Genomic DNA, 25,924 nt, shown 5'->3' with positions numbered 1-25,924 from the left:
TCCGTTGAAAAGCTCGTGGGAGTATGGCGGTGCACTTGTTCACTGGTGCTTGCATCTTATTGAATGGCGAGGCCCTTGTTAATGTGTGCTTCCCTGTTGTCGGGAGGCACGGAGTGGTAGTTGTTCCGCAGTTTTCCAGAGATGAGTGATAGAGGAGTATAGTTGTGAGGTTGCAGTGGTCTTCTGGTGAGACTGAGGTACAGGATCGTGGCTGTATCCTGTGTAGGAAAGGAAGAGAGAGAGAGAGAGAGAGGGAACAGGGGAGAGAGTAGGTGGTGTCTGTGATGACTGTGCTTGGCTGGGCATTCCACTGTGACACCGGTTGCAGGGTCTCTACCCTCTTTCCTGGCTTGTGGGCCAGTGTTTGTTACTCTGGTTGTGATACGTAAGTTTGAGGGTTGGCTGCTATGCAGCTGAGCGTATACAGCCAGGAGTCTTTGCCCTTCCTGTGTGATGTTGGTAGTGCAGGGTGGGTGCCTCTGTCCAAGTTGTTTACATCATCAGAAGATATGCCATGGTCTGGGCTGTGTCGTCGGTGCTGAGAGACACTCTACCCATTTGGTGTACTGGCATATGAGTTCAAGGGGAAGAGAAAGCGAAGGAGAGAAAAACACACACACAAAAAAAAAAAAAAATTGTTGCTCCTTGTGAGCCCATGGAAGTGTCCCGCCCGATCCATCTGGGTGTCTGATCATGAGAGGATGGTTTCTCTGTTGCTGTGGTGCTCGGTGAATCAGCGCCCTGGGCATGTTTTGCTGTGTGCAGGGTCAGTACATTAGCATTACCCCCCTCTGGCTCTGAGGCAGCACGAACTGTTGTGTCGTGGGGTCTTCAGGGACAACCCAAAAAGGATTCACACGCACCTGTTTTTTAAGATGTAGGAGGTGTTGAGTGACATCTGTGTTGAAGCTGAGGTCAGACAGAAGGATCGGGTGGTAGGTGGGGTGAGTGGTGGAAAACTAACAAAACAAGAGACAAAGTAAAAGTAAAAAATAAAACTGGTCTGACGTGAGGAGTCAGATGCCTACGTGGTCGCAATGTCGTTTGCGACATTTGTCGGGCTGGTGAGATTGGATGTGGCAGCTAGGCTAGGCAGGGTTGTTGGCTGCCGGTTACAGCTGCCAGATCTCGGGGTTTTGGTTGGGTGGTGACCATGGTCCACCGTGTGATGCACCTTCTTGGTAAGGGCATCGGTCCAGTCATTCAGGTCCTTGTCAGTGCCTGAAAGTTTGAACTGTTCTTATCTTCTTCTGTAGACGACCATGATGTGGTTGTCAGTGTTGTGGTCGCCTACTTGGGAAGAAGAAAAAGTGTTGACGTTTCACTGGCTTGTGGTGGGCAGTTCTGAAGCCTTTTGTTTCCCCCCTGGGAGGTGGAACGTGAAACAGAGTCTAGCAAGTTGGAGTCTGCAGCTAAGTGCACTCTGATGTCATGGGCTGCTGTGCTTTGAAGGGTTACAATGGTGGCTGCCATTTCTGCATACTGCGATGTTTGTGGGAGCATCTATCAACACGTGCTGTGGGCATACCTTGGCACGCATTCTCATCCCAGTCCTTGGAGTACTTGAATGACAGGTTGACAGAGGTGGCTGGGGTTCCACCTCTACGGCATTGCAACTGGTCTCAGCATGTCTGTTCTGTTGAGGAAAGTGCCCTGTCTTCATCCATGTTAGTGATGGGGTGACGAGTGGCTGGGCACACGGCAAGGAGTTAGTCCTCTGTGAGCTCACTTCTGTCTACCTGTTCTTTGTTTATTGGTAAGACAGACGTGAGTGTGACGGGCTTGCATGGAACAGTATAGTCTGTGTTTTCTAAGCTCCCCTCTGGTGTCGTTGCATGTAGGGTGAGGCCACTAATTGGCCCAAGAGTTCAAAGTCATGGAACTCGTGGCTGACCAATCGTCCCAGTACGTAGTCTTTGGGGATTTTTATGTCAGTTGCCATGCAGCTATTACACAAGACATATATTGTTCATGAGGACAGTTCAATTTAGGGTATGGCTTCCAGGTTGAGGCCCAGTTTTATGCCCCTTCTGTTGTTGGTTGGAAGAAAAACCCAATGTGTGGTTTAGAGTTCGGCCTTTCATATGGAGAGCAATATAGAGCCCCTGTTTGTATAGGCTGGCACCACAGAGTCTTGTTTGATGATGACAGAGCAGGCCTCTGGCATGGTCTGGCCTGAGTGGGGCTTCTTGAGGGTGACAGCCATCGTGGTTGGCTGTGAGAAGTGTGGGTGCCTATCACCGGTCGTTAAAGGTGTCTATATATATGCCTGAAGATGTATCAGGCTATTAGCTCTGATGTGACCATCGTGCGGCGGGGCCGTGAGAGTTAGGACAGGATGGGTCAACCATCCGCCGTTCCGATTCAAGTTCAATGTGCAAATGCTGTGGGCAGTTGTCATGTGTGAGAGTTCAGCATTTGGACAGTAATGTGTATGCTTGTGAGTTGAACACAGGTCTGGGGGTGTGTTCAGGCGGAGTGTCGCACCGTGCGAGGCTGATGGCTGCTGGGTTGTCTGCTCACAGTGCAAGTACAATGTCATTCACAGTCCGGTTATTCAACATTAAGCCCTTTGAGGCCTGGGGCAGCAAGCGTTGGGGTTGCTAGCTGGTTTGAAGGCTGCAGAGTAGCGACCTTGACCCCCTCTATGTTGTTGAGTTTGGGTTCTCGCGGGTTCCAGCAGTTTCCCGCGACCTCGGTGACCTGACAGTCTGTTGGGGTTGACCTGACGGCTGTGAGCAAGTTCTCGCACTTGGGCCCAGATTTTAAAGGGGTTCAAAGTTCGAAAGAGGTTCAAACATATCCAGCGGATTTTTACCATTCAGCAGCAGGTATGTGTCCATTGGCGACGGGTACACGGGGTGCACTGCAGTCATGGGACAGTAGTTACTTGAATGGGAGCGATGTATGCGAGTTGAACCTCAGTTGGGCTGTATGATTTGCACAATCAGCCTGCCTGGTTGGCAATCAAGTGTTCGTTTTAGTCTCTGAGCTCTTGCTTTGAGTTACTCAAACAGGAAAGATGACATTATTGTGAGGTCTGCTCCCGTGCTGACGCGCGTTTTTCATCTTTCTTTCATCTCCACGGTTACAGCCAAGTAGCGCGTTGTTGCCACGCCATTTTGGTCAGGTTCCCCAAGAGTTGAAGTGCAGGGGCCTGAGCAGTTGTTTGTACGCAGGTGTGGCTGGTTGGTGGGCTGTGGCTCAGGAGGTAAACAGACAACCAGACCAGTGTTTTCTGGTGCCTGAGGTTGCAAGCATGGTGGCACTGGCTGCTTCTTGGGGGGAAGCGTGAAGCTGCAGTTAGGTACACAGTCTTTAGCTTGTGTTGGACTCGCAGTACTCTGCGGGGATGGAGCAAAAAGCAGGTGTTCAGGGGGGTAAATGGTTTTGGACCCCCTCTAGTCATAAGGAGTCTGGCTTGACTTCCTGTAGGGCCCCTTCAAGCTTTTAGCAGTTCTGCTGCTCATGACGCCACTGTGCCGTTGTTTGGTGTCAGGTTTTCACCTTTGGCTTTCTCTGGCGTGTAACTAGCTGGATGCTGGTTGCTTGAGCTCCTAGCTACTGCAGGTTGGTCATTCCTTGGTTGCTGTTAGGCTCCTTTTGGGCTGCTTGTGGTGAGTGGCTTGTCCCAGTGTGTCTCTGAGCATCCTGTCTGGTGTTGGGACATGCGCCTTCCTGGCGGTGCTGTCCTCTGCTGGCGGAGAAAGGCTTTAACTCACTGTTGGAAGTCTTGCGGCTGGGAAACAGTAGCGTGCCTTTTAAAGTCAGCTCCGGATGAGACTCTGAGACAGGGTAGCTTGTAGGTGTTTGACAGTCTTTCAAAGCAGTCTTTGTTTTGAACAGATTTTATGAGCTAAACTCTGCCGCTGTTGGGTGGTCAGGGCGTGGGGGCAGGGCATTGCCCGAGTGCGGACTCACCACAGAAAGCAGGTTTTTTTGGGAGAGAGAGGATCTGGAAGTTGAAATCCTCCTTCGTCCGTGGCTCATTTCCTGTCTTGAAGTAGGGTTGGTGTAGTCGACTGCAGTATGCTTGTGAGGTCTTGTGGCTGTTCTGAGACCCATGGCGACAATCAGTCCTTACTCTGACACGGGGTCAGGTAAAACACTCTAGTAAGAGCTCTTGCATCGGCTCGTAATCTGCTTTGATGGCACGGCGCTGTTGATTCAGGAAACTTCTTGCCTCACGGCTCGAAGTAATTCTTAGCAGATACAGTTTGTCACAGAGAGTGGCACTTGGCCTCTGTGTAAAAGTGTAAAAGTCAATGTCTTAGAATTAGGGGTGCGTGTCGTCGCCTCCAGCAGGGTTTGGGGTGAAAGTTGGCATGTCCCTGGCCAGCTGGTTCAAGTCTTTGGCTGACAGATGATGTCTGTCATGGGGGACCCCTTTGGAGGGAGTCCTGGCCCTGTGTTGCTGAAGGGCGTTGCTGGAATGCTGGATGGCGGGGCAGTATGAGTTGAATTCACCCCCCTCTGCTGGTCTATCCAGTCTTGGCTTTTGGGCTGACTGTGGCACTTCCCCTTTCAGGTAGTCACATGGGTTGTAGGAATGTGACAGTTCTGGGTGAACTCTGGTAGGTTCATGCTTAAAAGTCTCTTTGTTGGGTTCCGCGTTGGAATTTTGCTCGGGCCCTCAGCCGTTGACTTTACAGGCTTTGACCCGAGCTTCACTGTCTTTAGTTCTGCTCTTTACAATAGTGTTTCAGCTTGTAGCTTTACACTCAGTTCATCTTTGGCTTTCTCCTCTCGTCGCTCCTTGTGTGCGTTGTCCGCTTGTAGCTCCATCGGGGCGCGTGTAGTCCGTCCATTTGCTCCAGAAGTTCGGCGTCCTTTTCCCTCGTCGTCTTGCAGGCGTCCTGGGCTCGATGCTCCAGCTGGTTGAGACCCTTTCCTATGGGTCTGGCCGGTGCAAGGGTGAGGTGTGTCAGGGCCCTGGAGAGTTGAGTCTGGGCTTGGCTGTCATGGCTCCGGGCTAGGTCGTTCGCCCTCAGCGGATTAATGCAGACGTCCAGCTGTTCTCTGCTTGGCCGCTGCAGCTCCATGGCGTCGTTGGGCAGGAGGTTGTGGGTTAAGCACTTAACCAGGCCTCCAGTTGGTCCCAGTGAGCAGCGGGCTGGGCGCACTTGACATGCTGGTCTGTTGGGTGAGACAGAGATCACAAGGGAGAGAGAGAGAGAGAGACCCACATGGCCAAATTGAGTGGATGTTAGCATTGTGCTATATTATTAGTCTGACAGGGTTGTCAGCTAGGGGGTATGTGCCGGCTAGACGTTGGTCCTTCTAAGGATCCACTGGGGGCCGGACAATTCGGATGTCGAATTTGGGTGGCTAGATAACAGTTGATATCTACGTACTGGCCTCAAGGCTTTTAGTCATGCGCCAGGCTGTGCAAATTATCAATCAATTATTTAAATCACCCTGGTGGTTCTCAATAGCGTGGTCTCTGAGCAGGTCAAAGTAATTAAAAATTAATTGAGTAAATAAAAATAACAGTAACCCCAAAAAAAACCAAATATGAATAATACTAATAATAAGTTAGACAAAAAGGACCCTCGCTCGGATGAACGAGTGTACAGGGAAAGAAAAATGAAAGAAAATACTAATATAGATATCAGTAAATATGAATAAAAATAAAACTGAAAGACAGACAAGGATGAGAAACGAGGGAGAGAGAGATAGAGAGAGAGAGAGAATAGCAAAACCTATGTGCATGTCTAAAATGTTCGTTTTATAGTCCTGTAGTGGGCTAGGTTTAGACTAGGTTTTACATGCTATTTACACTTGGTGGTGAGTGAAAGGCAATCAGATGAAGGTCGCAAGAGCGTGCTATCTGGCTAGAATTTTACCAACTCCTACTGCAGTCGCTATCAGATCACTTGCCTATAATGTAACTCGGTTGTGAACTCACACAGCCTAGGCTTTTAGCACAATACGTAGCACTCAAGAAAGTCACTGACCGCCTGGCATGATTCAAAATTGGGTTTTGCCTGATGATTCCGGTGCCGCACTAGGCCTGTAGAATGAGGTGGCCAATCTCACTCAGGCGGGCACGTGTGTGGAATCATGACAGGGTAATTAACCAAGATTGATCGTATGCCAGTTGACACGAATGGTGCTTCTTGGAGTACGATTGCTGATGCCACTGTGATCCACACAAGCCGGAGAGACAAAACGCCAAGGTATCTAACGCATCCTTCAGCAGGGGTCAGTTATGTCAGACAGATGAACCCAATCTTTTGATCTGCAACCTGAATAACCTGTACACTTAACCACACAAGCACAGAGGACTCGGGTCCGGATACGGGCAGTACTATGGATCTACTATTCTGGGCGGGCCAGTTGGAGTAGGAATCTTAGTATGCTGTAGTATCTGATGGATAGAGAAGGTTATCACCGTGTGATGGAGGGAGGCTAAAGGAAAATTAAATCGGCATAAAAGAATCTAAAAGAATAATCATAATAATCCCCTATAGGTAAAAGCAGTACAGGACGGCTTAGAAAAAGTAGAAAGAGTGCCTTAGTATTTAGGGGCATCTACAAACGTTAATGGGTTAGCCCAACATGTTTTGATCAGATGTGGGATCTATAGATTGATAGCTCTGAATTTAGCTTCAGACTAATACTTGCCCTAATATAGTTATACTTTCCCTATAACCTAAGAGGTGAAGGAATAAATAAGGCATGAGGAAAAGATGGAATGATATCAAAGGGAAGAAAAATTATGCCTATTAATGATAATAATAGAGAGATTAAAGGCTATTCCCCAAATAGCAAAACCAACAAAATTAAAATTAAACATGACCTAAGTGTAGAATAGATTATTGGGAACTTGATTAAAAATCAAGTAATAACAAAATAAACTGGACAACGGTATTAAAATGAAAAAGACAGAAGGCAGAAATTAATAAAAAAAATTGAAAGTAACAAAATAATTCATAATACCAAAAGAAATAAAAACAGACCAATAATCTATACTCAGGTAACTAAACTATTGTTTGGATAAAATGATAACAGCGAAAATAAAATGCTTAATCGAAATTAAAACAAATTAACTCCAAACTGTTTGACCATTTCAGACCACTTGAGACACAATGGTGGGCGGAACTGATGTGAGGAGAGCAGAAGGAGACAGGGGGAGATGTTTCCGAGTTGCACTTCACATTCGGTTAGCCTTGTGCTAAAGTTTGTTAGTTACAAAATGTGAAGGGTTGGTTTGCTTAAGCATTAACGTTAGCTGGCATTAGCCGCTAGCAAGTTGTTACGAGTTACGCTTCGCATCCGGTTAGCCTTGTGCTAAAAGTTTGGTAATATTAAGACGCGAAGGGTTAGTTTCCTTTAAGGCTAGTCGTTAGAAGCTAGCGAGTGGTTTTGCCCTGTGATGTAAGCCGCGTCACACACTCTGCCTCCTGAAAGGCGGATCTTATGCTTTGGGGTGGTGACTACGTCATTCACGCATGCGTGCGCGCGCACGAGTTACGTGTACGAGGAGTCAATGGGCGCTCGAAGAGCCGATTTATGAATGGGAGGAGTTCTCATTCATAACTTGGTATGCGGCTGACTTCACGAAGGCAAAGCGCGAACCACTAAGATTCGCACAAGCGGTCATTATATCATGTTGCCGTAACATTGATAATAATATTCGACCATTACAATTAGACAAACAAACATAAAATGCGAGACGTCTCTCGAGGCGGTGCACGTTTGTACACAGATTTGGTCCGGACGAACATAACTGAAATATGGGAATTCACATCCATATCAGATTTCGGTACCATTTAAAACACGCTTATGATTCTGAGAATTCCTTTCGTCAGAAAGCGGTTAACAGGCAAGCTTGCAGCTCCCAAATACATTAATTTAGAACCGTCCAGCAGTTCTGAAATTAATTTCGCACGGCGGCGAAGCAAAGAGGTTAAACGTTAGGCAGCTAATCTAACAGTTTGAAACCACGGGAGAAATAGTCTAGAGTTTTTCTAGCTATAAAGGCCTTTTAAACGGACAGGTTTGGGGTTTCCAAACTGTCTTACAAGCGCTGAAAGAGGTGTCTTTTCCTCCGACAGGCACACTAATATATTTAAATGATTTGCAGAACGTGCGTCTCAGCAAAATCGATTCAAAATATATATGAACTGCAGTTTAAATTGTTACACTCTACATGGGCAGCTCTCTGCTGTGTTTAGTGAACAGAATGGCTGGAGCAGGATTTTCGTCCTCCCAGCTTTGAAGAAAAGGAAATGCTTCTCGCGGTCCTTTTTTTTCTTCTATAGCGCTTAATAAATCACAATGAATTGGAAAGTTTGTTTCACAGAAAATGTTTGGAAAACTGCCCGCATTCTCTCCACCAATATATGTAACATGAAATTAGCTCATTTTATGAATATTAATAATCAACAATAACGGTTTATTCTTAATTATTAATATTCCGGCTTAAGCTTCAGTCAGTTTGGTCAAACAAACATATGATTGTAAATGATCATGCTCGCGCGACCGAGCGGATTCCCAGATTATGAATATTAATTATCAACAATAACAAATTATTATCCCAGCCGGCATTTCAACGGTGATTCAACGTTGAATCAACGTCAGGACTATGGTTGGATCAACGTTGAATTACCTTTTGATTTTGCAAATTGGATCAACGTTTATATAGTGACGTTGTTTCACCGTCGGACCACCACCGGTGATTCACCGTTGAAATCACAACGTTGTTTCACTCTTACCTTTTTCATGGGTGAATTATGGTCGTTTTGTAGACGTTGAATGAAGGTTGAATTACCTTTCGATTTTGCAAATTGGATCAACGTTGATACCGTGACGTTGTTTCACCGTCATACATTTCCTATAAGTTAAATAGGAATTACATACAACGCAAAGTCCATAAATATAGCAAACAAATTTTTACTAATTAAAAATACACGACACAAATACACAACTTAGCCTGTGTATCAATTTATTTAATACACACCTCATTATTTCAATTATTCTAAATATACAGCAACATTTACAGCATACATAGTTCATTAAAACCATGTAGGTTACTATACATGCTCAAATACAGAAAAAGGCATACAATTAAATAGTCACTTTTTAATTAGGTTTCATGAATTAAAGTTAGTTAATGTTTACTAACATGAACAAAGAACAAATACTTGTACAGCATTTATTAATCATTTAATTAATTGAAATATGTCCCGATGCTATTAAAATCAAAATGCATGCTTGTTAACATTAATGCACTGAGCTGACTTGAACTGAACTTTCTTTATATGAAAGATGCTTCATTGCTCTTTGTTCATGTTAGTAAATACATTAACACTTACTAATACAACCTTATTGTAAAGTGTTACCGTCTTCAGAAAGACAGATACTAACTAAATTAAACTAAGTAACTAAACTACGCTTCAACCATCACAGTCTCCAAAATACAATTCCGTTTACAAAGTTTACAAAATACCCATTTTTAAAGTGGCTGCAGTAAAAAAATAAAATAAAAAACATCACTCACAACTAAGAATCACAAGTGAAATACATTACATCTGTTTGAGGTTTTATAGGTTGAGAGAAAAACTTGAGGTAAAAGATGGCACTGGGACAAAGAATCAAGTGTAAAACACTAAAACATCTATATCAGTCTAGCAGTTAAATACATATTTATTTCTCAAACACCAGGTGAGTTTCCAACAAAATCAATAACGAGGTTTGCTATTCCAATTCATTGTGAATGAATAGCTTCACTTTCACAATAGTGAAAACTCATGCTATAATCTAAACCTGACATTACTCCTTCACTTTGCAGGTCTGCATGCTAAATATTTAGTAGTTTGTTTGTTTTTTTTGTTTGTTTTTTTTGCATAAAGTACATCTATTGTGTTTAGCATTACTGCAGCAAAACTGAGCACCTGTGACAGAGGAACATGTAGACAAATATTTCAGTAAATTATTAAGAAAATGTGTAGAATATATGGTCTGATTCTCTCTCACAAACACAACAGTAAAAGCAATTTGTTATTCCATTATTATTAGTATCATAAAAATTGCATGTTCACAGGGGTCTTATAATAATGGCTCACATTTGTGAATGTAGGACCACTATTTCACTATTACATGTCACATTAACTGTTCATATAGGTTCTGTTATTAAGTACTTGTGTCATCCCAGAAACCTGTTAATCTTCAGAACACAAACTAAAATATTTTAGATTAAATGCTCCTCATCCTCTACAGACAGCAATAGTCCCAAGATGGTCATTGTCCAGATAAGGCACAAAACACATTGTCAAAACGTTCCATGTGACTTCAGTGATTTCAACTGTGAACATACCAAGCTCCAACAACACTTTAGTGAGGCAAAACAAAACAGTAAATACAAATGTGTTTGCGTATATCTCTCCCGCATCAGATCAGCATGTGTGTTTACTACGAGCAGTATGCACACACCATGACCTGTTGTGGCAAAGGCAAACAAGTTATTTTTACAGTACTTACTGTGATGTAACCTTTATGACAAATGTACTGGACCTGTTACACATATCTTTTATGAACACAAATTTCTCTGTAACGGATGCTGTTGTTTTGCTCCAGTTATACCTTTAGAGAACACCGTACTAGTCAGACATCCATACAAAAGCAGAGAGTTTGGTCTTGTGTAGCAGAACTGCAATAGATGTCTGTCTGTCTGTCTAGGCTGACACTGGTTTAGGCCATCAGTATGTCCTTGATGACCTCAAATGGAGCTTCCAGAAAACCTGCAATAAATGAAATACGAGGTTACAACTAAGTTGGTATCTGCTATTATACAAAGTGAAATTCAAATATTTATTTTTTATTGAATCCAAATTTGTCCTATAATATCATCACACTCAATAATTTTGACTTATCCATCTGAATATTCCTAACTAAGAGAAGTGAAGAATTAGGTGTGATAACGTCAGGAAGCCCGTCGCCACCACTGGTGCCAGCATTTCCAGAATTCAAATTTCAGATTCTCAAAAAAAATACTTTTTTTTTTTTTTTTAACAAAGGCTGCAGTAAAGAATCATGAAACATTCAACACATCTAATAATTACAAGTTGTTGTAAACCATTACATGTACTGTAAAAGCTGTTTGAAGCTTTTTAGACATATGGTTGAGAAAAACTCTAGAAGGAGTAGCACTTCTACAAAAGTCTGCATGTAGGACAGAGAATTAAAGGGATAGTTCAAAATGTTTATTCTGTCGTCATTTACTGACCACGTTGAACACAAAAGAAGATATTTTGAAGAAAGCTGCAAATCTATAACCATTGACTTCTATAGTATTTTTTCTACTATGAAGGTCAATGTTTACAGGTTTTAGTTTTTTTTCAGAATAGCCTCTTTTGTGTTCAACAAAATAAACTCATAATGGTTTTAAACCATTTGGGGAGTAAAATGTGAGTAAATTTTCATTCTTGGGTGAACTATCCCTTTCAGTTGGAAAACACCAGAATTCTTAAGTAGACCCCTTTCGCAAGACAGATGATTCATTTCATTTCTCATCTTAATCCTCAAGTTTTTAATATTTAGATTTATTTAAATAGCATGTTTATTCATTTGTTTTAATGACATTTAATAAAAACAACTTCTCAATGACATCACATGTACTGGACCTGCTACACATGTATCACTATTTTATGAATACAAATTTCACTGTAACGGATGCTGTTGTTTTGCTCCAGTAATACCTTTAGAGAACACAGTAGTAGTCAGACATCCATACCAAAGCCTTGGCGTGGAATAGCAGAACTGCAGTCTGTCCAGGCTGACACAGGTTTAGGCCATCTGCGTGTTCTTGATGCCCCTCAACTGGACCTTCCAGAAAACCCAGAAAATTAAAACCCATTACACCTCTTATCTGCTACTATACAAAGTGTAATTTAAGCATTAATTTCTAACTAAATACATATTTGTTCCCCAATACTGTCACATAGTATAACATCACAACATGATTTCACAATAATAATATCAATATAACAATATAATATCACAACATAGCCTAACAATCAATAAACAAACAGATTAGAAAGAGAACATCACCAACCAAAGCACCAAGAAGATTTAACAGATAGCTTAGTTAAAGGTAAAGTAAACTTACATGGACAAAGCCTTTTCCATTCAATGCTGTGCAAGTTAGTGCGTCTCTGGAGTAAGTTACATGTCTAAAAGCAAAAACAACAACAACAGTGAAACGACAGCAGTTCACTTTTTAATGATAACACTAATGATACAGCGTATAAAAAGGATATTGTTTTATAACGTTGCTCAGTAACTTTAAACTGCGTTTGGAGTTTATCGCTTTGAATTTGCCATAAAAACGCTCATTTAGACTAACGTTAAACATGTGACATTACCTCGAGGTTATCTGCGTCACCGGAGCGCAAACTAAACCAAACTGGAAAGTTTTAAATGCTTCAAAATTCGAAACACTACACCAAGTCACATTTAAGATACACTGTGTGTAAAACAAAATCGGGGGGTAAATAAAACATTAAAGCATCTAAAAACACGCTTACCTCTGAATTCTGCTGCACTGCAGGTCAGGTGTTCGTAATTAAGTGAAGTGAAGCGCTGCGCGCGGCCGCGTGCGCCGAGTCCTCCGATACCATGGTAACCAAACATGTTGAATATTGGGTGAAGCCATGACGTTAATTCAACATACAGATCATGATAAAAAAATGTCAACGTTGATTTGTACAAGGATTTCTGTAACTTTTTTCTACCATTTATCATTCAACATTGTTTCAACATTAAAGCAACAACTGACGTATTTTCAACCACATTTCAACGTTGAAGCCTTGTCATATGCAGGCTGTTTTTCAACTGTTCAACATTAAACGTTCTATCAACATTATTTCAACGTTCAAAACACATCTGACCTTATTTCAACCATATTTCAACGTTGAAGGTCGGTCGTGTGCCGGCTGGGATTAATCATTATAATTCCGGATCAATTTATTGTCAATTTGACCAAACGAACACAAGCAGAGCCGCCGCTCTTCCGAGCGGACACTGTAATCTATTCGTTTAGAAAAAGGGAATTTAATTGCTACTTCTTGTGAAGTAGATTAATCATTCAAAAGTTTTAAACAACTTATAATAGCTAGGCAGGGGAATCTGTATTTCAGTGACATTTTCTCGTGAGGCAAACAATACAATTCATTTGATTATAATGGAATTTATTGACTAGTCAGACGTAACGAACAAACAAACGCACAAACATACATTAAACACAAAACAAAGGTAAACCACGTGGAGATATCGGGTCTATAGAACGTGTAACAGCAAAGAGAAATAGTAAAGCTAGAAAATATAGATTTCAGATTAAAGAGTGACAAAACTTTCAGTTCCACACGCACCATTAAGGACCACCAAGGTTATATAAAAAAACACCTTTTTGATAAAAGGGGCACAGCTTAATCGCATAACTAAAATCACCTGGTTTTTCATGTCTGGAGGTCTCTTTTATGCGTCTCTCTTCCGTCGTGATGAAAACTACTCTTGATGTCCTTTGATGCGTGGAGTTTGTAATGCAGTTCGGACGAACACGATCGCAAACTTTAAACTGAATTTACTTTGCCGGAAAATAAAGAAAACGTGGCGGGAAAGTCCATGCGGCTGTGAAGAGCCGTGTGGCCCTTAAAGGGACCACCGTCAATGATGTTCCTTTTTGGGAAGTTCTCTTTCTGCCCAGATGTTTGGGGGGAAGTGTGCTTATACCTGCGGGTCACGTGACAACCCGTACAGCATTCTGACCAATGATTTCAGGGGAAAGTTTGCGCGCGAACCTTCCTTTGTCTCTGGGCTGCACGTATGCAAATTTGAGCGCCCGCCTAAAGCATGCGGACAGGCATTTAATACAGGGCTTTAAAGAATAAAGCAATGCGAGTTATGGTCTCGATCTATGCATCATGTGTTATAAAATGTCCAGGGCATTCTATTGACACCAAACACTCTACAAGTACATCACATAGTTCCCATATCCTTACATCCTTGATGCTTTTAAAAAGGCCTGCAAGCGTGAATGTGTATAGTCTATATCAGGTATTGTACACATTACAAAAGTTAAATGAAATTAAACAAGAGATTTGGGTTATAAATGTCTTTGTTTAATTTTGAGGAATGTCTTGTCTGTGAGCAGAATGTTGGCTAAAGAGGTTTTTTTCCTTTTCTTATCTTATCTGTCACGTTCTTTTGAAGTAGGCAGAGAGTGGTTCTGTGAAGTCTCCCAGACTTGTTAACATGTCACCAAGGGATTACCAAGCCAGACTTTTCGTCACCAAGTGATTTTATTGTCCTGGCGATTCACCCAGATTGTTTTCTGGAATGTTAAATGGAATGTTTATCTCCAGAATGCAGGTTACAATATGTTACACCTCTTTTGTCTGGCTTTCTCAGATATCTCACCTGTTTGCCAAAAATGACTAATTAAATCCTTGGGAATGTCTGACACCAGCGCATACACACTGTAATAGATGTGCCAGGCATGAAAGCTTGACAGGCGTAGCAACAGTAACTAAGGAGGGCGAGGCTTAGCGAAGGGTTATTCCAAGAATGTTGATATGGTTTCTTTCTTGCTATACGATTTATTAACAATACACAAAAAACTAAAAGGTTAAGGTAAATTCTTTAATAAATTCTAGTGTTTTTGAGTATTATACTTGTTGTATACTTGTATTATACTTATGTTTTAGGCTAGTATTATTTACGACTTGTTAATGAATGCTTCATAATACAGTAGTATTACCAATAGTGAACAGATAAAATAATACAAAGTGTAGTTTTACTACAGTAAAGTGTAGTGATTTGTAGTATAAAATACCCTATATTGTAAAATAATACAGCACTGGGTAATTTGTTTATATTACACTTGTGTTACCATAGTAACTATAGTATTACCACAACTGATCAATTGAAGTTCTTTACTGTAGGAGGCTACTGTTCAAAACACAGTACATGCCAATATACGTGTTCAGGGGCCCTGTGGCACAGCTTTCCTCAAAATGAAGAGGATGACATGGAAAATGTCCTCCACAATCTCATCAGCAAAGTGGAAGCCAGCAGACACTAGTTTACTTTATTTTAGCTGCCATGATAAAATGAGATTGATAGTGAGATTTATTTGAAGAATGAATAGTACAGTAGGCTATAATACCTTATCAAGTGTTTCCTTATTTTTATCAAAGTTACATTTCTGCTTGCATTAGTTTTTGTTTAAATGTTTTTAAAATAAAATGTATTTTTTACATCCAACATCTATTCCAGTGGTGCCTTATAGTGGTGTAAACCTCTTTACAAGGGGTGTTACCCCTGTGTAAACTCTAGCCACCCCTGTGGCCAACCCGATATGATTTTGCTGTTGACATTATTTATTTTAATCTACTTACATAAATGCAATACAATGCAATATTTCAATAAATAAATAGCAGCCACTAAATTATTGTGGATTGATTGGTGCCACTGACGTAGCTGGCCTCTTCTGGCCCCCCTTAAGCAAATTTTCAGGGGGGCACCACTGGTCTATTCTCTGTCTTTAAGTGTTTGAAACTGAAAATATCTCATCATATAAAACAACCAAAATGTTATGGTTTATTAGATTAAACATTTAATATGTAAGTCTATTTTAGTATTTTGGGTATTGTTATTAAACAGTGCAGCAATATGAATCATATCAAAAAGCATGAAAGGAAGAGGGAACACGACACAAATTGTGAGTTTGCATATAATCTCTGAGAGCGCTCAAGAAAATTTGTGTGTGAGCAGTGCATATTTGAGAGCGAGAGAAAATTTGAGAACTCGCAATCAGTTTTGTCCACAAACAGAGGAAATCCGTGCACGAGCATCACACAAGGTAGAGAGCAAAGCTCTTCAACGTTATGTGAAGAAAACAACTTTATTGTTTGTATGAAGTAGCCTACTTAATTAACAACATGTGCTACCATTTTACATTGCTGCTAGACAGATTTGCAACTCCATCTCTTTAGCACACACGAGATTCAATTGACAAAATTCCCATTTCACTCAATTTAACTTTGCAGCATATACAGGAGTTGGTCTACTGCTACCACATTGAGGTTATGTAATTTTGGTTAATCACAAGTTGATCACCGAAGACGTAACATAGCACAACTAAACTTAATGAATTAGAAAGCAGTAGACCTGCAATTTCTGTGTGATGTGAGGCAAAATGGAGTCTTTTTTTGGTGGAACTCGTTCTTGTGCATTATGCTGTGGTGACGAGACGCAGCACTGTTCAGTACTTTTTCAGAAAATTGCATTTGTATTTTTATATATCTGAGCAATGTTCTTTAATAAAAAAAGGTTTGTTTAATTAATACAGATCTTACAACCATACCTAATCTGTATATATTTTATTTTTCTGTTAAAAAGACTCAAAAAGACTCGAAAATCAAACTGCAGGACTTTGGACTTGACTTGAGACTTGTTGCCTTTGACTCGGGACTTGACTCGGGACTTGCCTGTCTTGACTCGGGACTTGACTCGGGACTTGAGGGCAATGAATTGAGACTTACTTGTGACTTGCCAAACAATGACTTGGTCCCACCTCTGCTGCAAAGTGCCGTACATATCAAACTTAACATCAATATTGTGTTTGTCCTCTACACAGACTACAGTGCTGTAATCTCACTGTTCAGTGCTGTGAGAGTTTGTCTTCAGCTCTACAATCCTCAAACTGTGTGCTGAGAGAGCTGGACCTGAGTAACAATGACCTGCAGGATTCAGGAGTGAAGCTTCTCTCTGATGGACTGAAGAGTCAACACTGTAAACTGGACACACTGAGGTAAATGATTCTCCACTCTACAGATACAGTTTCATATTGGGTTATCAAATGTGGATCCCATTCAGTGGATTGCTTTAATAATGAATGTTTGTAAAAATATATTCAAATCTTTTCTAAGTAAACTGCAAAATGTCCAGACTCAGGACGTTTTTTCCTGTAGATTGTTAGATGGATGGATTATAATTATGTATTGCATTAAACAACTTACAAAAAATTACACAGTAATATTGATTGTTATTTTTTTTCTCAGACTGGTCATGTGTAATCTCACTGTTCAGTGCTGTGAGAGTTTGTCTTCAGCTCTACAATCCTCAAACTGTGTGCTGAAAGAGCTGGACCTGAGTAACAATGACCTGCAGGATTCAGGAGTGAAGCTTCTCTCTGATGGACTGAAGAGTCAACACTGTAAACTGGACACACTGAGGTAAATGATTCTCCACTCTACAGATACAGTTTCATATTGGGTTATCAAATGTGGATCCCATTCAGTGGATTGACAGAAGAAACAAAACATTTACAGGGTTGTGATTTCAATCACAAGGAAATCGTCTCGGGTTACGTATGTAACCATAGTTCCCCGAGAGGGAACGAGACACTGCGTCTAACCAGAACGCTAGGGGAACACCTCTTTTATACGCGTCTTGAAGCACATGTGAAATCAATCTAATGTAATTAAGCAGGTGTCGTCAGACCAGAGAGTATAAAAGCCTGTACTGAGCATTCAGTATCAACTTCGAATTTGCTTGAAAGAAGTAACAGGCAGAAGAGAGTATGGCGGAATACGCAGTGTCTCGTTCCCTCTCGGGGAACTATGGTTACATACGTAACCCGAGACGTTCCCCTTCTAGGGAACTTCAACACTGCGTCTAACCAGAACGCTAGGGGAACGCAATACCCACTAGGCCAGACTCACTGCTGACTGTGAACGCACACTACGCAGTGAGAATAGAGGACCCTGGTGAGGGGTCTACATCGAGTTGATAGTGACGCACAAATGTATGTGGAGTCGACCATCCTGCCGCCAAACAAATGTCAGAAAGGGCTGAGCCCGAAATAGAAGCTTTGGAGGCCCCGACAGCCCTTGTGGAGTGGGCCTTAACAAATTTAGGTACAGGGCGTCTAGCAGCCTGATAGGATAATGAGATAGTCTCAACTATCCAATTACTTATTGTCTGCTTATTTGCCGGACTCCCCCTTTTTGAGGGTCCGAAGCAGACCAGTAACTGTTCACTCTTTCTCCAGTTGATAACCCGGTTAACATATGTATTCAGAGCTCTAACTGGGCAGAGTAAGTTTAACTTCTCTTGGTCCGACGACTGAAATGGGGGCGGGTGAAAGGCCTGTAGCACAGCAGGTCTCGCCACATGAGTGGGCACCTTAGGCACATACCCCGGTCTGGGATAAAGAAAGGCTTTGGACATGCCTGGAGCAAACTCCAGAAATGAAGGTGCAACCGACAAAGCCTGGAGGTCACCAACCCTTTTTAAGGAAGAAATAGCCAATAAGAAAGCTGTTTTTAGTGTCAGAAACTTATCTGACGCCTCCTGCAGTGGCTCAAATGGGGGAACAGAGATGCCCTCGAGCACCAATGTTAAATCCCATGTCGGTACCCTGTGTGTGCTGACAGGCCTTAGCCTTATGGCTCCACGAAGGAAGCGACGAATTAGCGGATCCTGTCCTAGTGAATCATCATCTAGGGGAGAACGGTAGGCCGCTATAGCTGACACGTACACTCTCAGAGTGGATGCAGCTAACCCAGCAGACAGGCGATCTTGGAGAAATTCCAGCACTGAGGCTACCTGGCAGCTGACTGGGTTCAGCTGGTGTTCTCTGCACCAAGCTGAAAAGAGAGCCCATTTTAGGGCATAAAGCTTCCTTGTGGAGGGAGCCCTGGAGCTTAGAATGGTCTGAGCAACCTCGGTTGACAGTCCATACTCTATGAGGTGGGCCCCCTCAGAGGCCACACCCACAGTTTCCACAGGTCGGGTAGGGGATGAAGTATCATTCCTCCCGCCTGGGACAGAAGGTCCCTCCTGATGGGGATCTCCCACGGGAGACCCGCCAGCAGGGCTATGAGGTCCGAAAACCAAATCCTGGTAGGCCAAACCGGGGCTACCAGCAGTAACTGTACTCAGTCTTGACGGACCCTCTCCAGGACTCCTGGGAGCAGAGCGATCGGGGGAAAAGCATACAGACGTAGCCTCGGCTATGTCTGAACCATGGCAACCAGTCACAGAGGGGCTGGATGCGAGAGAGAAAACCATAGTACGCAATGCGTGGTCTCTTGGGAAGCAAACAGGTCTACCTGCGCTTTCCTTAATCTTTCCCAAATGGACTCCACCACCTCGGGGTGAAGAAGTTTCCATTCCCTGGATCTCACCCCCTGCCTCGACAGGAGATCTGCTCCCATGTTCAGATGGCCCGGGACATCTGGGCCCACAGGAGGATCCGATGTGCTAGTTTGCATAGCATTCGAGACTTCAGACCCCCCTGCTGGTTGATGTAAGCGACCACCAATGTGTTGTTCGTGCAGACTAAAACATGATGGCCCCTTAGATCTGGGAGAAAGTGTTTTAAGGCCAGAAACACGGCCATCATCTCCAGGCAGTTTATGTGCCAGTAATGATGATGTTCTCCCCATTGTCCCACTGCGGGAAGCCCCCTCAGGGTTGCTCCCCAGCCCGTTAGAGAAGCATCTGTCATAAGCATGACGCGATGACAGACAGCCCCCAACACTAGGCCCTGGGACAGGAACCAGGGCATTTTCCACATACTTAAGGCTCGAAGGCAGCGCTGCGAGACCTTGATCATGCGGATCAAGCCCGTTGCTCCCTAGCCCGTCAGAGAAGCATTTGTCATAGGCATGACGCGATGACAGACAGCCCCCAACACTGGGCCCTGGGACAGGAACCAGGGTATTTTCCACATACTTAAGGCTCGAAGGCAGCGCCGCGAGACCTTGATCATGCGGAAAGGATTCCCCTTGAGGGAAAACCCCCTGGATTTGAGCCACCACTGCAGGGGTCTCATGTACAGCAGACCGAACGGAATCACGCTGGCTGCTGCTGCCATGAGACCCAACAACCTCTGAAAGTGTTTCACAGTGATGAACTGGCCTAGTTTGACTCTGTGTACGGTTGACTGAATCGAAGCGATTCATGGCGGGGACAGATGTGCTCGCATCGTCATGGAGTCCCATAGCACACCTAAAGAAATGGTCGTCCTGGCTGGAACAAGCACACTTCTTGCGGTGTTTAACCGAAACCTCAACCTTCTGATATGGGTGAGAACGACATCTCGATGCCGAACTGCCATATCGTGAGTCTGAGCTAGAATTAGCCAATCGTCTATGTAGTTTAGGATACGTATCCCCTGCATACGAAGTGGAGCTAGTGCCGCTTCGACTATTTTGGTAAAGGTTCGAGGTGACAGAGCTAGGCCGAATGGAAGAACCCGATACTGGAACGCTTCGCTCCCGCAAGCGAACCTCAGGTATTTCCTGTGTTGGGGAAGGATGGAAATATGGAAGTATGCGTCTTTCAGGTCTATCGTCACAAACCAGTCCTCGGACTGAATTTGTGACACCACGTTTTTGATGGTTAACATCCTGAACCTGAGGGCCCCGACGGCCCGATTTAGATTTCTCAGATCTAATATGGGACGCAATCCCCCATCCTTTTTGGGAACTATAAAATACCGGCTGTAAAACCCTGACTCTCTGTCGAGTGGGAGAACACGCTCTATTGCGCCTTTTACTAATAAGGCCAGTACTTCCTGTTCCATAACCAGAGCCTGTTCTGGCTTCACTATGATGGGTGCAATACCGTTGAAGCGAGGTGGGCGTGCACAAAACTGTATTTTGTAGCCATGTTTTACTGTGAACAGGACCCACTGGGACACCATCGGCAGGTGGTTCCACGCTGCCAAAAAATGTGCTAGGGGTACCAGCCTCTCGAGACTGGCCTCTGGTTGTTCTTTGACCCCCCTGCAGAGGGGGTGGGGCCCCCAATGCCCTCAGACACTGAGGAACGCCCACCCCGGGAGACACAGAGCCCCCCACCAACATAAGTGGTGAGGTGGCCTCTCCCTTTCTCCGTGGACCCTGGTTCAGTGAGAGCGCTGAATGGTGCTCTCGGTGTCCAGGGGGGGCCCTGGAAAGCCTGACTCCCAACACGTCAGGACTTTGTTTTATCCTTCGTACTTCATGATATGAGGAGCTGGTTGACGGCTGGGGCTGTCTTTTAACAGCCCCCTGACTTTTTGATCTTGGGGGGAGAAAGTCCCCGAGGGAGCTAGAGCGTTTTTTAACTCTGTCGAGGGATTCGGCGACGCGATCGACGGCATCACCGAAGAGCCCTGAGCTCGATATTGGAGCGTCCATAAGAATAGCTCTATCGGTTTCTGACACTTCTGCTTGTGTCAGCCAGAGGTGCCGCTCAGTAGCCACCAGGGTAGCCATAGATCGCCCCAAACTAGAGGCTGCCTCTTTAGTAGCTCTTAAAGCTAGATCTGACGCCCGAAGAGCTTCTCGAAGCTGTTCGGGTGTTGCTCTCCCACCATCTAGGCACTCTTTAATTAGGTCAGCCTGATATGCCTGCAGCACTGACATGGTGTGCAGGCATCCAACAGACTGACCAGCCGTGATATATGCTTTACTGACTAGACCCGATGTTACTCTTAATGGTCTCGACAACAAAGGAGGGACCCTTGCAGATTTTAGATCTGAACGACGATGACGTGCTAAGTCCTCTTCTATCATTGGCATTACTGTACATGCCTTTTCCCCTAGCCCACGAACTGCTGAATAAATAGCTGTTTTTGGTGTCATTAACCATGCTGAATACGGATTTTTCCATGATTTAGAAACCGCATCATGTAGCTCGGGACAAAAGGGGAGGTCCCTTAGTGGAGGATCTACTCTGCTGGGTAATTCTCTCTCATCCAGCATTCCTGTCAGATGCAGCTGCTGCTGCTCACGTGCTGGCTGCCAATCTATTACTTCGAACCTGTCAGCAGCACGTGAAATCACCTCCACTAACTCCTCATATTCCACTGACTGGGGCGGCAGATTCCCCGACCCTCTTTGTATTTGTTGCTGCGGCGCCTCGGTTTCCTCGGAAACGGAGGACGCCGCCCTCCCACGAGGTGCAGAAGAAACCGCAGAGCGTGCTTCTGACGCTCCCGAAGGAGGATTAGATCTCACGGATCCAGAGAGAGAAAGGACAGAGTCCGTCTCCATCTCATCCGCCAGATCTAGCTGCGAACCCCACGACCGAAGTCGACGCTCAGCCTCAGCACGAGCGGGACCCGAACCGCGAGGAGCGTGCGCCACGGGAGCTTTATTAAAGAACTCTCTCCGACTACGCAGCTCTTTACGGGAGAGAACGTCACAGTGTCCACAGTCAGCATTCTCAAATGCTGCCAGGGCATGCTCTTCTCCCAAACACTCTAAACACAAATCATGTGAGTCACCAGCCGTAATAAAGCGAGGGCATGGAGGCACACAACGTTTAAAGTTTTTCTCTGCCATACCAAAATAAAAAAGTAAGTTGTCAGTTTTTTTGTATTTTGTGTATGCAAATCAGTAATGAAAGTTCACAGAAAGAGGGTGTATTTTCACGTGCGTGCTTCTTGAAAGCAAAGAAGTTGATACTGAATGCTCAGTACAGGCTTTTATACTCTCTGGTCTGACAACACCTGCTTAATTACATTAGATTGATTTCACATGTGCTTCAAGACGCGTATAAAAGAGGTGTTCCCCTAGCGTTCTGGTTAGACGCAGTGTTGAAGTTCCCTAGAAGGGGAACAGTGTATTTTATTGTATTTTATGTAGATTATTTTATCTAATTACCTCTAAAATCTTTATTTATATTTTATATTTTAATGATTATATTTATAGTTTATCTGTGAATTGGTTTATTGGAGCAGGTTTGACAGGCTCTGATCATTTGCATTTTGCAGGTTGTGCTGATTCGCCTTTATTTAATCACCCTAATTAAACAAAGTTAAAATCAGGATCCTCCCTTCGCTATATTTCTTAGCGAGAGTTTAGTTAAAGAATCGTCTTTAAAGAACATATTTTGCAAAATAATAAATTAGAGCATACTTTACCACACAGGGTAACTTTGATGGGTTCTGGAAAATGAATTCAATGTCCACTCCAGTGAAGAAAAGTAATAAAATACACTTTTATTAATAAAATAAAATCCAGTGAAAAAGTAGAATAAACAAAAGACAAATAACAGAAACAAAAGTCATTACTTTATTCTCCGTTGAGAATAAAGGGCCTACCACTCTCAGTATACAGAAGTCAGAAAGCGCAAAGCTGAAGAGTACATGTCAGCTTTTATACTCAGTGTCTCAGTGACAGTATTCATAAATCTACCCTAAACACAGGTGCACAGACTACTTAAATCATACATTCAAGGAGCATGCTAAATCACTTGAACAGTAAAAAGACAGATATATAGTCATCAAGAGTACTTTATATCATATAAATGAACATTTTGGCTGTTTAATATAAGCCTTGATTTATAATGTGCTATATAGTTATGCACTCAAATTCAGGTGCGTGAACTCGGTAGAGAGTTCAGCAAAAGTACAAGTTGGGAGTTCATTCAGCGTTCGACTACTAGCAAGAGGGTCATCTGAAGTAGCAAGGGGTTCACAGAGAGTTCGTCCAGCTGATTTGTTTGCTCGCCCGCGCCCTCTGCCAGAGACGCCTTTCCTTTCTCTTACGTTTCACTTCATCATTAAGAGTTGTGCTTTTACGCATAGGAATATCAGAATACATCAGTGATTTTTTTGTGTTTCACATGATTAATGTCATTTGACCCATCAATCATTACAAGGTTCATAAATATATAAAGTCTCGTGGTCCTCTTATCTGAACTCAAATTTAGCAGTTTTCTTATATTTCAAAGTATTCAAGAATATATTAGATGACTGTGGCGAGGGGGCGTGGCCGAGAGCCGTGGGAACGGGGTGAGGCCACCGCGCGAGTGGATACACGTGCGGTGCGCACCTGCCTCGGATCCCACGGAAGGAGCTCTGGACCATAAAAGGAGGACCGATGGCAGAGGAAGCAGAGAGAGGACCGGGCCCGGGCATGTTATTTTACTTTTGCTTTCAGTTTGACAGCAGTCTCCGCGAGGAGCTGCCGTCCGTTTGTTTTGATTTAAATGGCAGTCTCCGTGAGGAGCTGCCCTCATTATTATTAATAAATCATTTTAAAACTCCGTCGGTTCTCCGCCTCCTTCTTCCCGGCGGCCAAAGGGCCGTAAACTTCATTACAGGGCCCTGCCGTCAAACTGAAAGCAAAAGTAAAATAACATGCCCGGGCCCGGTCCTCTCTCGGCTTCCTCTGCCATCGGTCCTCCTTTTATGGTCCAGAGCTCCTTCCGTGGGATCCGAGGCAGGTGCGCACCGCACGTGTATCCACTCACGCGGTGGCCTCACCCCGTTCCCACGGCTCTCGGCCACGCCCCCTTGCCACAATGACATTGAATATTCGGTTTTATTAAATAACAATAGTCAATAATTCTAATTGACACAAACTCCAATAGTTTTGTCATATTATTAACCTCATAGTTTGTTTTTACATCAGATGAATGACTGAAATCACACTGTTAATGTAATCTGTGTTCTTCTTTCTCAGATTGGCCATGTGTAATCTCACTGTTCAGTGCTGTGAGAGTTTGTCTTCAGCTCTACAATCCTCAAACTGTGTGCTGAGAGAGCTGGACCTGAGTAACAATGACCTGCAGGATTCAGGAGTGAAGCTTCTCTCTGATGGACTGAAGAGTCAACACTGTAAACTGGACACACTGAGGTAAATGATTCTCCACTCAACAGATACAGTTTCATATTGGGTTACCTGATGTGGAGCCCCATTCAGTGGATTGACAGAAGAAGAAACAAAACATTTACAGGGTTGTGATTTTAATCATAGCTTTAATAATGTATGTTTATCTATAAATATATTTATCAGCTTTACTTAGTCTATTATGAAATGTTGCACTTTCAGAGCTTTTCTTTTTCCAATATACCCAAATGTGACTTAAAGTTAAAGGAATCAGTTTATTTTAAGGACCTTTATAATGAATTACCTCTGAATTATTTATTCATATTTTATATTTTTATATTTATATCTGTTGTGTCCTGGTGAAGTTTAGACATGCTCTGCTGTTTGTTCAGTTTGCAGTTTCTTCTAAACATATAAAAGTCTCACGACACTCTTAATATTATCTAAACCAGTGGTCCACAACCTTTTTCTAACTGCGGACCGGTCAACGTGAAACCACTGTGTACTCATATGTAACTTTATTAGCACATTGCTCCAACATTACAATGCTATTATAACATTAGGAAGTAATAACTTTATTAGCACACACACATACAGTATCATGTACATCTCGACATGCGAAAGTGTTTCTCAAACTCCTTTAACAGCGAAGACTGGTGATCGTGCAGCAGCTTGGTGAGTGAGGGCGCAGGCTCAGTCTCACACAAAATCCGCGCTAATGTTTGAAACACGTCCGATATGCCTCTGTTCACGCGCCGTCTCCACAAATCCAGTTTAAATGCAGCTTCTTTATCTGCCAACTTAAAGATAATTCATTCTTGTTCAGCCCGATACTGATTGATCCACGCACCAGCACCCGCCTGGGGGTTGAAGACCACTGATCTAAACCACTACAATAATATGAAGACACACTATAAGCATGTATTCAGCAGTTTACTGTAAGGGACCTGGTGAACTGATGTATTTACTACACATGCATCTGAAAATAACCCTGATTACTCATTCACATGAAGCAATATATTGACTGAAGATCTTCTGTCAGAAAGGCTGTGTGTGAAGGAGAGTCAGCGCTCATGATTATTGATCAGGTGTTTCTCAGCTGACAGAATAAAAGTCCCCTAATGCTCCATCAGTGTAAATGTGACTGTCAGGCTGGTGAAAGAGACATTAAGAGAGCGGGTTTGTGTTTGTTTTAGTTTATTTACATCATCGTCCACAATATAATATACAAATGAAGATCAGGTCATGTTCTGTTGCTCTTTATACAGTAAAGTTTGATCTACAAGCTGAAGTTTGTGACTGTC

At 43.2% G+C, this 25,924-nt stretch overlaps 3 protein-coding genes across 5 annotated transcripts in view; 2 read left to right on the top strand and 1 right to left on the bottom strand.

Moving 5' to 3' along the window:
• The window catches only part of LOC148680782 (NACHT, LRR and PYD domains-containing protein 3-like), a 463,735-nt gene that overhangs the window by 28,809 nt on the left and 409,002 nt on the right, over positions 1-25,924 (top strand). For all 3 annotated transcript variants that reach the window (XM_088650066.1, XM_088650068.1, XM_088650067.1), the window contains 3 exons: positions 16,643-16,816; positions 17,067-17,240; positions 24,474-24,647. In XM_088650066.1, coding sequence (XP_088506192.1) covers positions 16,643-16,816; positions 17,067-17,240; positions 24,474-24,647 — 522 coding nt within the window. The remainder of the gene's footprint in view (positions 1-16,642; positions 16,817-17,066; positions 17,241-24,473; positions 24,648-25,924) is intronic.
• LOC148680790 (uncharacterized) overlaps positions 1-25,924 on the bottom strand; it is a 796,717-nt gene that overhangs the window by 417,004 nt on the left and 353,789 nt on the right. The gene's annotated exons all lie outside the window — the stretch shown is intronic.
• Positions 1-25,924, top strand: part of LOC148680812 (uncharacterized) — a 451,921-nt gene that overhangs the window by 218,606 nt on the left and 207,391 nt on the right. The window lies entirely within an intron of this gene.

This window comes from Danio rerio, chromosome 4, assembly GCF_052040795.2.
Source record: "Danio rerio strain M-AB ecotype USA chromosome 4, GRCz13ab, whole genome shotgun sequence".
Classification (NCBI taxonomy): domain Eukaryota; kingdom Metazoa; phylum Chordata; class Actinopteri; order Cypriniformes; family Danionidae; genus Danio; species Danio rerio.
The sequence above is the reverse complement of the archived record's forward strand: the minus strand, read 5'-3'. Positions and strand labels throughout refer to the sequence as shown.